This window comes from Alligator mississippiensis, chromosome 8 (assembly GCF_030867095.1).
Source record: "Alligator mississippiensis isolate rAllMis1 chromosome 8, rAllMis1, whole genome shotgun sequence".
NCBI lineage: Eukaryota > Metazoa > Chordata > Crocodylia > Alligatoridae > Alligator > Alligator mississippiensis.
The window spans coordinates 64,093,069-64,107,780 of record NC_081831.1 but is presented as its reverse complement, the minus strand read 5'-3'; the positions used below and the strand labels follow the sequence as shown (position 1 = coordinate 64,107,780).

General features: G+C 42.6%; 1 protein-coding gene across 15 annotated transcripts in view; it reads right to left on the bottom strand.

The window, feature by feature from the left end:
• ARHGEF9 (Cdc42 guanine nucleotide exchange factor 9) overlaps positions 1-14,712 on the bottom strand; it is a 351,467-nt gene that overhangs the window by 98,681 nt on the left and 238,074 nt on the right. For all 15 annotated transcript variants that reach the window (XM_019487852.2, XM_019487853.2, XM_019487851.2 and 12 more), the window contains one exon: positions 6,614-6,793. In XM_019487852.2, coding sequence (XP_019343397.1) covers positions 6,614-6,793 — 180 coding nt within the window. The remainder of the gene's footprint in view (positions 1-6,613; positions 6,794-14,712) is intronic.

Sequence of the window (14,712 nt, the reverse complement as noted above, 5' to 3'; positions counted from 1 at the left end):
CCCCCCCCCCCATGTACCATAGTGACCATGTACTATATATATATCTTTGGAGTATATATATATATATATATATATATATATATATATATATATATCCCCAAAGAAGCTTGTATTCTCTGCTCTGGGATTCTTCCTTCTGCTTCCTGTAGGCTAAAGGCCCAAGACAAAACTCAATGGAGTCAATGGAGAGGCCTCCACTGACTTCAAAGGGCACTGGATCAATCCATGCTTGCTGCAGATCACCCCACAGTGAGTGGCTCAAGAGTTTGCAGCACTGCTAGCTCCACTTGCAGTAGATATTATGACACCCTCCAGTACATCACTTGTATTCCACATTGGTGACACTGCAGTGCAACTTGCCCATCAACCTCCTAAAAGCCAGCATCCTTTGGTGTATGATGTTTCAGCATAGCATGGGAGAAAGTTAATACAGGTAATTACATATAGGCAGTTACACCATGTGGAACACTGCAAAAATGCAGCAGAACAGACAGGTGAAGAAAAGTTCTCACCCTAATAAACAGACATGGGATCTTCCTTCCTATTGTGTACACATGTTGCAGAAGAGATGGCCTGGGCTCAATGGACTTGTGTTTTCTGGGCTTGATTTTAGGACATATCACTTTGCAACCCTTTCCATCAACAGTTATCTCCATTTAGACCTTCAAGTATCCAACTGAACCAAGCTGAATGTTCAAGTGCATCTGTAATATGTGGTTGCTGAAAGGCAACCTGGTTTAAAAAATCCATCATCTGCTTCGAGTCCTGATGCCTTGGTGCCATTCACTCTTGTATAGAATGATAAAAGCTACAGTTATGCTAGATTTGCCATAGGAAAGTCATATAGGCTTTACAACGCATGGACTGTAGAGTAGACACTGCAGCATGGATCATTTTATTTCTCAAGCAGATGAATGTGCCCTTCATGTTATTCCCCTTCCTTTACTTTCTGAAAACTCGCCCAATATACCATAGTGACCAATGCTAAATGTTCTAATAACAATCAGCGACTGAAAAACAGAAAGTTGATTGGCTACCCTCACAAGTTGTCTACATACGATAAAGCTAAGAGGGGAAAAACCAGCAAGGCATGACCCTTGGAATAATATGTGTACAATAGAAAGGAGAATCATAACTCCCATTAATAAAAGTTAAACACACCTATCAAGTAGAGCATATGAGCTGTTAAGCACTTAGAAAAGACTTCGATTTAGTATGTCTTTATAAACAGTGCTTTAAAAGCTTGCAAGGATTTATCTAGCGCTTCCTCTTCTTCAGAAGAGAAGTAAAGTGGGTCAAGGCAGCATTTTAGCAAGTACATCAGCCTAGAACAACAACAGCCAGGGAAACCTTGAGAATGACAAGGTGGAACAAGGGTGATCAATGCACTTGCACGTGTTCACCATAAATGCAGAAAATTGATCATGTGGAATCTCTACATAGTCCTGGTTCAGTGCTTCAAGGGATACACACCACTCCCCACCTCTCCTCAAGAGCTATAGCTGAGAATCACTGAAGTTTAGGTACTGGGAAATATATCCCCAAACACACCCTGTCTTCTTGGAATGTTTTATAAATAAATCAACTCCTTTTCTGGCTCACCAAGACAAGCGCTTCAGCTGCAGGGCTTGATCCGTCTGGCTTAAAAGCAAGGGTCATGGTACTAAGCATCAGGGCGTTTTCTCTGGACCTTAACTCCATAGGGCACGTGCACACATGCAAGCATGTGGGCTTGCAGAAGCTCAAATAGAAGTGGTGCAAATTTGAGCCATGGCTTTTTGCTTCAGCACACATGCTTGGACATGTGCTTTGTTGTGGAGCAAATTATGCCGCTTGGGGCAAAATTTCCCTGCCTGGCTCCTCCCGGATCTGCAGCCAGGGGGAGCTAGAGCCCGGGGCCAGTACCTGTGCTGTCCCCAGCAGTATAAAAAGCTGCCCTGTCTTGGCCCCTGCCATACAAAAAGCTGGCCTGTCAAGTAGCTCAGGGCTACTCGCTCTCAGGAGCTTCTGGGGCCCAGCCAATTGGTACCTGGGGACACTACCTCTTGTGCCAGTTGGACTGCTGAAGCAGCTCTAAGAGTTCCTTGCACCCTTTACCCAAGCTTGCAGAGCGGGGAACATTTTCTTGCAGCGGCTCAAAGGGGTTTGAGACGCTGAAAGAAGCACATGCGAGCTCATCTGGACATGCCCATATAGAACAAAGATGGGCTTAAACCAGGCCACAGCTAGTTTTTGTGGCTCGGGTTTTTGAGTCCTCCTCAGCAATGGAGCAGAGAGAAAAGTTTTGGGTCCAGAGCTTGTGGTATCATTGGAGGAAGCCTATTGCATGGTGATCATCAGTTTTGCAGTACCTGAATGTTTCTTCCCACATATTAACCTTACCTTTCTGAGGTCACAAATAGGATCTGGACATACTGGCATGTGGAGGAGCCAGCCAGGGAATACCATGCAAATACAGCAGCAGGCTCATTCATGCATAGGCTATTATACCAATGCTAGAAGTGAAGGAACACCTCCCTCTACAGTGTAGAAGAGGCACCAATGGCCAGCTATACTGCTGCTCTAAAACTATGGAATCTCTACTAAAATTCATCCTGCTTTTCCACACCTAAGTCCTGCCCTGTCAGATCCCAGTCAGTTCATGTGAAGCTCTCTCGACAGCATGCAGCTAAAACAAGGCTGACACTTGCACCCTATCAGATCACTTCTGCACTCTCTTCTGGGATGTTTAATTGACAGCATGCAGTTACCTATGTGGTAGATATTTCAGTCTGATCCAAACCACGCACATTATCTCGACAACAATCTGAAGAACTGTGGAGTGCATGTCTGCTTCTAATGATTTCAGAAGATTCAGCTGTATCCTTTCTCCATGAGTATAGGATGGTTACCCCCAGGAAACATTACCTATTACACACTATGGTACAGGGCTTCCCCTCTCCTATTTCTGGCTTCTTTTTCCCCCCAGCTACTGCCCAATGGCAGACAAGAGATGTTCACCTGGTCTCAGAGGAGGCAAGAGGCACCAGAAATGTCAATGAAAATTAAGATTTAGAGGGGTTTTTATGGCAGAAAATATTAAAATGGTTCTGATAAGGATCGACATTTTCAATCCCCATAGTGAAGATCTGCCTGTTACTAACACCATGTACCATGTCTGCCTTGTGAAATTCCTTCTTTCTAAAACACTGCCCTCATGAAATTCTTCCCACAGTGTTTCTAAGTACTCTGATCAGTCTTGTCTCTCTGTGATCTGGGTTTGTATTTGTCATATTGCTTTTGATCCTCTGCTTACTATATAGTTTTGTTCCCTCATATAATGGCTTGATTAAAACTAAGAATATAAAAAGAAACCACCAATGTTTTACGTCTAAGTAAAATCAGAACAGCTCTGGGTGGCCACAAAGCACAGCAGTCACCAAAAAAATATATAGCTCAAAATAAATAGATGGAAAAAGCATAGTCCCTTCTGTTAAATAGTCAGTTTCCTATACAGTACACAGTGAAGGAAGAGGATGGAGGGGCAGGAAAAACTAAATCTGCACTGGATTAAGGGCTCTCGATGGGTGAATGAAGAGATGTGCATGTAGACTCTCAAGCCCACAGAAACCTGTAGAGGGTAGTGCTTGTTCTACAAGCTAATGAAATGGTACAGCAGTTACACCAGATGACCCCCTGAAGTTGTAGCAGTCACCTGGTAAGAAACATGCTTGACGATTTTCTTAGTAAACAAAGAAGAAGAAAAAAAAAAGAATTTGCAAGAATAGAAATGAAGAAGTCAGAGATTAGTAGCAACCTCAGCCAGTCCAGAAGAAGGGAACTTTACAGCCCAAATGGCAGTTGTTTTCACAGTTCATAAACAACAGCAAGATGGTTTGTCTTGTGGCAGCTTACAGCTAGATTTACTTCAGGGAAGACACATCTCTGTTTTGTAAACTTCCCCTGTGGCTTCTCTTGCAGAGCTGCCCCTTGGCAGTCCTCTGCTTGTGTCTTTTCGAAATGCCTTGTATCCATCTTTAAATCTTAATTATCAGAGTGTGGTGACAGCAGGGAAGATTGGCCTCCCTTGTCAACTGCTCATGGTTCACTTCTAGGTTGCGACTCTGGGTTCAAAGCCCATCGAACCAGTGTCTCACAATCAGAGGAACTGATTCTCCTCCAAGGAAGGTAATAGGAAAGTTGATGTCAGTAGGGAAATGTCAAGCCATGAGGCTGTAACACTAGATGACATTGCAAGTAACTTGCACTTAAAGGTCACCACTTCCCTTGGCTACTTGCAGTGTGAATCCATTTTATTAAGCTGTAATGAATCCAAAATCTGATGCATTTTTCCAATCTGCTTTGTCTTTTTTGTTTTCTAAAGTCATCTTCCTACCATTTGAATAGATTTAGTGGCAGCTAAATTATTAAGAGGTTTTATCCAAATGATCAATGAGTTCAGGGCCCAAAGTAAATGGATTTGTGTATGTATGCTTAAAAGAGGGCAGAATGGTGGATGATAGAACTGTTTATAAAACTTACTATGAACAAAAACATGTACATGATTACATAAAACTTTAATTAAACATTTCCCCCTGCAACCCACATACAACAGCACAGGATTAGTGTCTGCGACCGAGAAAGCAATACTACCAAACTAATTTTACTCACTGAGTTGAATGAAATGTTAAACAGATGTAAATAAAGAAAATTAGATTTTTAAAACTCAACCTTTCTAATTGCAGGTGCTCTTTGCAGCACAGATGGAGAATATGCTCCCAGACTGGATCATTATTTTGACAAAGTGACAGAAAAATCAATTTTCAGAACTCTTAATGGTTTCATTGGAAGGAGAACTGCACAAAATGAGGGAATGGAAATTTAGTTTGGCCGTCAGGCTGGACATGACCATGCAGGTGGCCACGTTTTCTTGCCAATTACAGGTCTAGCTCTTAGCGCTGGTCAGGGCTGACAGGAGCACATTCAGGTCCCATAATCAAAAGGCTGAGTGAGGACCAGGGTGGGGGGAGAGGGGGAAAGGGCGCATAGGTCAGGTGTTGCTGAACATTGCCTCCTATAGATCACCAAGAAGCAATTGTTCAATGCAAGAAAGTCTTGCTGATGCTGAGGCCCCCTACCCCCCTAAAAAAAAGAAAAGTAAGAATGTGGACTTAATCCAGAGGGACAGAGCACAACTTCTAGATGTTGCATGGGCTTCGCCACATGTTTCATTTGAGCAGCCTCCCCTTCCATGAGCTTGTAAATTTGCCTGAGAAGTTAAAGGAAAAAGGCCACTTCAGATAACTTAATGGGGGAGAAATATTCTGCATACCTGCAGTATGACTCCTAAACTCCTACCAATCAGAGGTGTAGCCAGCTTACTGAGTACCTAGGGCAGGGATGGGGGAATGCAGGGGTATGCCAGCCACTGTACATGGGGGTGAGGCTGGAGGGGGACATAATGAAGGGACGTGAAGGCTTACCTCCCCAAACTACCGCTGCTGCTGTCACAGCTGCTGCTGTAGCAGTGTCAGCTTTGCTCTAGCAGACGCAGCCCTTTGGTTAGGATCCCTGGGAGCCAATCCTGTTTCCCTGTTTGTTCCCTATCCCCCTCCAATTCATACATAACAGGAGCAGGACTGTGCCTGCTTTGATCTTGATTACTGCTATCAGAAAGAAAGAGTGAGGAGGAGAGGTGTTTAAGTTGGCAGCTGGCTCCTGACTCCCTGAAGAAGCCTGTGAAACAATCCTATTAAGACAGCAGGCAGTGACAATAGCAAAGAAGGTGTCCTCTCATGCTCTTGCTCTTAGAAGACTAAATAAATAAATTAAGTGGGTTCTGGTAGCTTTCCTATGTATAAAAAGCATTGTGTTGCTACAGTGGGTTCTTCTAGTCCCCATGAGAGCTGAATGAATGTAGCAAAAATCTGCTTCAGTATAGGACTGAAAACAATGGAAGATCATTCCATGTCCCTTTGAAAGGATGGCTGTCTGAGTACAGCTGGTAGATTTTTGTCTTTTCTGTTTTAAAGCACACAAGAACAATTCATCAAAACCAAACCATGTTTGTGGGAACATAACAGTTTTTGTAAGTCCCTGTTCTTAATTAAGAAGACTAGGGCTTGAGCCTAGGTGTCCCACATGCCATGACTGCCTTAAGTCAGTCTCTCTCTCAATAAATGCTTAATGAATTCTAGAAGGCAGAACAGCTCCAAAAGGACAAAGTCTGACCCTCTGGGTCTCCCACATCACAAGCCAGTGCCCCAAGGTGCATCTCTCTCTTGCTCTGTATTTCCCTGCTTTTTCAGGTTTCATCAAAAAATTTCTAAAGACTGTCTTGTCTTCCTAATGTAGAATGAAAACAAATTTCATAACCTCTAATTTATCTGAGAAGCAGAATTCCTGTTTTCTGACCAGCCCCACTTGAAAGGAGGCTATAGAGATTTGCTGTGTTTTTGGAAGAAATGCCCAGGATATAAGCTCTAAGGCTGGGTCCTACATTCACTGCACAACTCAACTTCCCCCTGAAGACAACAGGAGTTTCTAATGAGCAAGGAATGCAGGGTCAGGCCCACAGATCACCACCAACAGTAACAATCCAATAGAGTAAGATAAGAAAAAGAGAACAGCTCACCCTTACGAAGCTGGCGGGAAACCATCCTTCTTCATCATCAATCTGACCCCACCACCAGTCCTTGTTGGAAGCATCCAGGACCTTGATAACGTCTCCTGCTTTAAATGCCAACTCCCGGTTGGCCATGGTGACGTGATCCCATACTGCCTCAGCACTGACAATAGAACCACCACTGATCAGCTTTAAAAAATAGAACAAGAGACAGTCAGCAGAGGTCTGTCCATGGACATACACACATTCATATTAAAAAAGAAAAGAAAAAAAAAGAAACTTAGCAAGAATAAAACAATTCTTCCCCATTCAGTATCATTATAATTGCCTCCCCCCATATGCAGTAATCATACATTAATCCAAACTACAGTGATTTACACAGACAGAATATTCTGTTTGTAATCACTGTGGGCTTAATGCTGAGGGGTGCTAAAGTGTACAGTATTTGCAGAGACTCAGCATCCCTCAGGATCAGACCCAACACATATAATAAGCCACACCACCACATCACTTCTACACCACACTTATGCACACACATGCTTTCCAAAAGACTAGGCTTTCATGTATACTTTAGATAGCAGAGCAGATGACCTGGAGTCCGTATCCATGTCATACTGTATTTATGGCCTCTTGCTGAAGAATTTTAGCTACAGTACAATCTACCATAGCTCACTCAGCAAAAAAAGGATATCTTAATGGTGTATGGAATTTGCATACACGTCCAGATTGTAATTTTCGTAAGCTTTCCAATTAACATCGTGCGTGTGACATGAATTTATTGCTTGTTACAAATGGACCACCACTAGATTCTGAAATTTTCTGTCCACACTGCAAGTGAAGCATGGAACTGCATCACGTTAGCAATTCGTCCCAACCCAGACCTGAAGGGGAGCATCTGTCTCGATAGCTAATTCAGTCCTTGCTCTGTCTACTGAGAGTTCCAGTTTAGTGCTGACTGTGGTGATGGGTTTCATGATCCAGGCACCTATTCACTAGAAATTAGACTAAGGTAACCAGGCTCATTTTCTACAGGCCCCAATGGATATCCCTTATATGAAGCACTCAGTTTCTTTTGAACTGGGCCACCACAGTAACTTAGAGGTGAAAGGTGCTTCTTTCCATTAGTAGTCTTTTGAGTTATTGAATCTCCCACAACCTGTTGACTCATGTCCACAAGAACTAATCACATAAAACTTAATCCCTGCACATCTAAATGAGAATATTGATGTTTTTAATGGGATAATAAGCTGTGCTTATTCTTTGTCCACTGAATGAATGCAAAACCGAGCAATAAGACAGGATGAATGAACAGAATTCAGTGACCATGCTAGGAAGGGATAACTTCACATGCACCAATTAGTTCCTTCTTGGAGCTCCTTTTCAAACCCCACTCTTTAATACACCAGCCTGAGCCATTTTTAGATATGGCTGATATGGGTTCACTTCCAAATCTGAATGTCAACTTGGAAGGCAAGAGACCAGATTCTGCAACCACTCCATTTAAGTTAACAGCGCAAGGCAGAGAGAAAACAACCCATCATAGAAACTATGTAAGAGCACAGGGACTGGTAACTGTTGCAAGATTCTGACTCCACTTTTATAAGTTCATCCTGTAAAAAATGTCTAATAAAAAGTTGCCTGTGTGGTAAGTGCTTTTGCAGTAAATCTTTTACCACCACTGCATAGGTTCTCACCGCGAGGACACAAGAGCATTCAGGTCACCACAGACAGTTCAGTCAATAGATTTTAAGGACCTTATTTACACCCTTGCTTGAGGCCAAACGCCACAGACTTGTAATGAAGACTTGGCATTTCAACCCTTCTGTTACCAGAGTCAATTGTACACAGAAAATGAAGCCAATTGGGCCTGATCTTGTTCTATCTATTAGGCACCCTAATTTGACCTATACAGCTAAATGTGATCCTGTTCCACTGTGCTTTTCATCTGCAAAGCACAGTACAACAATTAACTATTTCTCCCTCCTCCCATCCCCACAAAATATGGTAAGATCATTTATTCACTTTCTACAGATGAGGAAATTGAAGGAGACATGCCCAGAGTTGAAGAAGAAATCAGTCAGAGACAGGGCATGTAGTCAGAAGTCTGACTCTCTGTGTCCTATATTCAGATCACTTGACCACACTTCTGCCTCTTTCTAAAGGCAGAAAGCCAATAGCTAGTAGTATCTTCTCATAATGGAGTTACAGGTTCCTGAAATACATCCAACCTCAATGGACTAGTAAACCTAAACACACTGCTAATAAAAACAACAACTCATCTATTTTAAATCAAGAGCCAAGTGAAGAAAAAATATTCTGTCTACAAATCTCTGAGGTATAGGCCTTTCTAGGACTCACGATACACTTGTCAAAGACAGATTGTCTACAATCTCATAACAGGAAAAAAAAAGAAAGAAAGAGAAATAGGGCATCGCTTGGTAAGGGGACATTGATATCAAGCCTTCAATAGGGTGGCATTGAACCTAATGTACCCATGTGAAGGGCAACTTCAAGCATTAAAATGTATTTAATTTAAAAGCAGATGTTATAAGCCTGTGTATGTGATGCAGAGCTCCTTCTGCAAGGGGTTGAAAATCCTCATGTCCCAATAAATTGAATCAGAGTTGAAAATATTTAGTACCATACAGATCCTCAGCACATCATTGGCCTAGGCTTTGAAATTGCACTGTGGTAGCTAAGCAATAATTGGTCTGGAGAAGTGGTGAAGGGTTATGGTGATTGATTGTTGGGTCTAGGGTCTACAGTGCATGTCTTACAGGCATGTCCTTCAGAAACCTTAGAGATAGTAAACATAATATTTATTGAATAATTTCTTAAATGAATTCCATGCTGTTTTCCTTAATTCAATGTTTTTAAACTTTATTCACAAAACTGAAATGCTGAAGAAACTCAATTCATACTTACAAATAATGTTTTGGATAAATTGTATGACATCTTTCATTTAAATGACCGACTGTTTGCCTATGTCTTGAGCTGGGATGAGTACTAATCCTTATACTAATATTTTGCACTTCCCTAACACATCTGAGACTCCCAAAGGCTTTCAGAGGCATGAGCCTTAAGATGAATCAAGAAGTAACTCTCTCTACATATTGGGGACAAAGATACTGAAGAGATGAAGTGAAATGACCAGTGCCACACAAGTTAATGCCAGCACTGGAAAGGAATCTAGATCTAACTCCCAAGTCTGTGGTTTATCTCACTTCCCTCTTTACATACATTTCTTGGGTACATTAAGATCACCATGTCTGCTGAATTACGGACAGTATCTCCTCAGGACATGCTATGCAGTCTGCATTAATGTTATGTTAATTTATGATTGTACTGTTAGCTCTTTCCAGTACTAAAATCTTAAGCAAAGTAAAACCTACCCACTGGTAACTCAACCAAATATTAAATTGGATCCTACTTTTCACTGGAACAGAGAACAAGAAGGGTCCTCATGGGTCAATAAGTCCAGCCCGTTGCTGTCTCGGACACCAAGTCACGTAATACCTTTCACAAACTGATCAAGCTCCACATTAACACCAACAGGTTTTTTCACCTCACTACTACTGGGAGGCTGATCCAGAAATTCACTCCTCTGATGATTAGAAACTTTCTTATTTCCATCTACATTTATTTATAGCTAAATTATACCCATTTGTTTTTGTGCCAATGGTCTTTGTATACAAAATAGCATTTTTCCTTCTTTTCAGTGTTTACCTCCCTGTGTTTATAGAAAACAATCATATCCCCTCTCAATCTTCAGTTTACACGAGTACTCAAGCCAAATCCTTGAAATCTCATCCTGTAAATCAGGCTTGGATCATTCTAGCAGCATGTATCTGGTCTCTTTTGAACTAATTTGCCTTGAACCTCAGAAGTCAGACTATCCAGGTATGCTCTCACTCCAGATTTGGGGTTAGAAAGGAACTGTTTTCTCTCTAGGTCAGATTGCAAAGGATCACAGACTTCTATCTTTCTGCAGTATGGTTCTCTTTCTTGGATCATCTGAGCATAGACAAGTTCCCCAGCACCATAGCAGCCTGACACTGATCATGCCCTTGACCTTCCTATTCTTTATCTGTGGTATGCTACAGAGGTTTTACCATAGGGTACTTTATGGCTATGGTCTGTATGAGGGCACGGTCACGGATGAACGTGTGCATTTTCTATGACTACAAAATTAGCTGTTTTACTAAAGAAAGATGCCAGGTTAGTCTGGCATGCTCTACCTTTGGTAATCTCATGTTGTGTCTCATCTCATTTTCCCATTCAAGATGATCCATGAACACAGTTATTGTAGAAAGGGTTTAATTCCACCTCCCTTCTACAATTTGCATCCATCCACTGTCCTTCCATGTGTACAGATGCCAGAGCATTGAATTCAGATCTTCAGAGGAGTTGGATTTGAGCTGTTTTATGACTTTTTCAGGGTACAGTAACTTGAGCCCCATGCAAACAATTCCAGCACTAAGAACTGTAACTTGGGCAGCTGGGGTAGGTGAAAACACCTGCTATGAGCCAGATAAGGATGGGTGCTCCTCTAACGTTTTCCTTTCTTTAACACTGTAAGGATCTGAATGATTCTTTTACTAGATGTTCCTGAAGTGACTCTGTAATGCATTTGCAAACAGGCAAGCCTGGAGTTCCTTTACCTTTAATTTTCACTGCCACAGGACAGAAGAAAGGCCACACGAGTCTTTATTTAGTTTTCCTTCCTACCCTCAGCCTGACACGTTAGCAAAAGAATGAGGGTCTCATTGGAAAGGCCTTCAGTGAGGGCTGCAATGCCTTCTAGGACACAGAATGAAGCACTGTCTAAAACAGAAGGGGATGTCGATAGGATGGGAGTTTTCAAGCTTCCACAAGCTCCAACTCTACCCACGTTTCATGCTGTGAGACATTGCGTCGCATCCACAAAACATCCCAACAATCACAGGGCAGGGTTACAGAGACAGGGCTTGACACCTGCAGCAGCAGCAAGATACAGTGAACTAGAGAAGGGCCAGAAACCAATAGTAAAACTTCTAAGAAAATCCAGTTGAAGAACTGAGCATTCTGGGAAGCCCCTGTATCTGGAGCTACTGAGCCAGACTAAAACCTGGTTAGGACATGCCTAAACTATGAGGAGTTTCAAACCAGGGTCCTAACACTATGACTTAGCCATACCTCCACAAAGAGACCTTATGGCTGCAGATAACCTGTGACTCATAAGAGCAGAGATTACCAACTAGTTAGTCTAAAACAGCTGATTTAAACTTGATAATGATCCCCGCAATATAAATAGGTGAAAAGAGAAAGAGCTCCCTGTCTGATAACTCAAATGAAACACGCCAGTGCATGACAATAGTCTTTCACTATCTAAAAGGTTGTTATAGAGAGGAAGGCATTCACTTGTCTACCAGGTGTATGATAAGTAGTTATTGGCTTCAAATCTTTGGAGCAAAAAAATTAGGTTAAATATTAGAGGAAACTTACTGAGTATAAGGACCGTAAAGCCCTGACACAGATTACTTAGGAAAGCTACAGAACTGCCCTTTCTGAACAGGTTGAAAAGAAGGCTGAAACCATGTCCACCAGGGATGGTCTTGGTGTACTTGATCCTTCCTAAGAACGAGGAACTGGGCTAGATGAAGTCCCTTCCAGACTTACAACTCTTATGATCCTATGAAGGATGTTATTAGGCCTAAAGACATCAATAAACTAATTTTTTCCATTTAATCCCACATGCCACTACCCATCCTTGTCTCCATATATGCTAGACAACAATATAAGGCTGTTCTTGTGGCACTTTGATCCAGGATAATGCTAGGAATTAGTGAGAATCTTATGAGCCCATCAAATATTGAACCAAAGAAGGGTTGGATGGGTTGCACTGACAGGTAGGGGGGTGGGTGGGTGGGGGTGTGTGTGTGTGTGAGAAACTGGGGAAGTGGAATTTGAATCTGCCTTTTATGAAATAGATTTAATGCTTCCCCCAGCTTTTGAAAGTTCACTTGTCATCAAGCAGACAGTGGGGACTGCGATAAACTCTAGAGACAGGTACTTTTCCTGTTAGGAAAACATAGTGGATGATCATTTGCATTTATGACTAAGGCACAGTAAATTCTGCATGCCCTGTAGACCAAAGGCACAGATCCCATTAAAACCAATTCTACTTGTCAGTTCACTGTGTTGAAATGAAGAGCCCAAAAGGACACAAGCTACTTGGTGTAAAAGACTTCTTCCTCTCAGCACTTTCACTGTGCACTGACAGTACAAGACAAATGCCTTGGGGCAGAATTCATTTTTTAGCAGGAGCATTGGGTTTAATTTTTGCTGTTTAATTTTCACTGTGCTTCAGGGCATAAGTCAACCACTAATTGTCTGGTGTTAGGAAACAATTTTCCCTGTGGGCAGGTTACAGGTCCTCAGCTTCCACGGTGATGGCCCTGGAACCGGAATCTCAATAAAACAGAATGACTAGCCATTTTGAGGCTCATTCCACCTGCCTGTCAAGCATCTGTATTGACTACTGCTAGAGATAGGATACCAGGCTAGTTAGAACATTGGTCTAATTCAGTCTGGCAAATGAATGGCTGTGACATAGATGATTACACGGTCAGCTGGGTGGCAAATTGGCTTAAGGGTTGCACCCAGAAAGCGGTGGTGGATGGGTCAGTATCAATCTGGAAAGATGTGGGCAGTGGAGTCCCTCCAAGGTTCAGTCCTTGGACCTGTGCCATTCAATGTCTTCATCAGTGACCTGGATGGGGGCATGGAGAGCACTCTGTCCAAATCCATGGATGACACAAAATTATGGGGGACAGTAAACACACTAGTGGGAAGGGATCGAATCCAGGCAGACCTGGACAGGTTGGAAAAGTGGGCAGAAAAGAATAGGATGCAGTTCAACAAAGACAAGTGAAAAGTGCTGCATCGAGGGAGAAGGAATCACCAAAACACCTATAGGCTAGGGGATGACCTTCTTAGCAGCACAGCAGCAGAAAGGGATCTCAGAGTCATAGATAACTCCAAGATGAATATGAGCAGTCAATGTGACAAAGTGATCAGTAAAGCTAACCACACTCTATCATGCATTAGCAAGTGCATCACAAACAGGTCCAGGGAGGTGATACTTCCCATCTTTGCAGTATTGGTCAGGCCACAGTTGGAGTATTGCATCCAGTTCTGGACATCACACTTCAAGAAGGATATTTACAACCTTGAGAGGGTCCAGAGGAGGGCCACTCATATGGTTAGGGGCCTGCAGGTAAGGCCCTACAAAGACAGGCTGAGGGACCTGGATCTCTTCGGCCTCCGCAAGAGAAGGCTGAGAGGTGATCTTGTGGCCGTTTACAAATTCATCAGTGAGGGGCAACAAGAAATAGGAGATGCTTTGCCTACCAGAGCACCTTCTTGGAATAACCAGGAACAATGGCCACAAACTGACAGACAGCAGATTTAGCTTGGACATCAGGAAGAACTTCATGGTAAGGGTGGCTAGAATGTGGAATGGACTTCCAAGGGAGGTGGTGCTCTCTCATACCTTGGGGGCTTTAAGAGGAGACTGGACAAGCACCTGGCTGGGGTCATATGACACTAGCGCTCTTTCCTGCCCAGGGTAGGGGGTCTGACTCGATGATCTATTGGGGTCCCTTCTGACCCTACCGACTATGAAACTATAATTCTTATGTTTTGCTATCATTAGGCAAAGAATCCAGTTAGTGAAGAGAAGAAGGAGAAGGAGAGAGGGGGACTTTCCTCAACTCAAATTCACAACTGACCTGTTTCTGAATACACGTTAACTGCACTTGGTGCCACTGCAGCTTTTCTAACACCTTTCACTGCAGGATCCTAGATCACTTTCCACGTATCTAGAAAATTCAGCTTCACATCACCCAACTATGATAGGGAGTACAATTAGACTCATCCTAGCAGCTGATGGATTGATCCAGAATATAAAAACGTAATCATTTCTTTGAGCACAGAGAGCAAGTCAGTGCCTGGCGTAATTAGAAGCTATAGATCTAGACTCCCAGCACCAGCCTCTTCTGGATCAAGACAAATATCTTTTGTAGCAAGGGCTTGTTGCAAAGCAAGTGGCTGTATGAGGAGGGTTT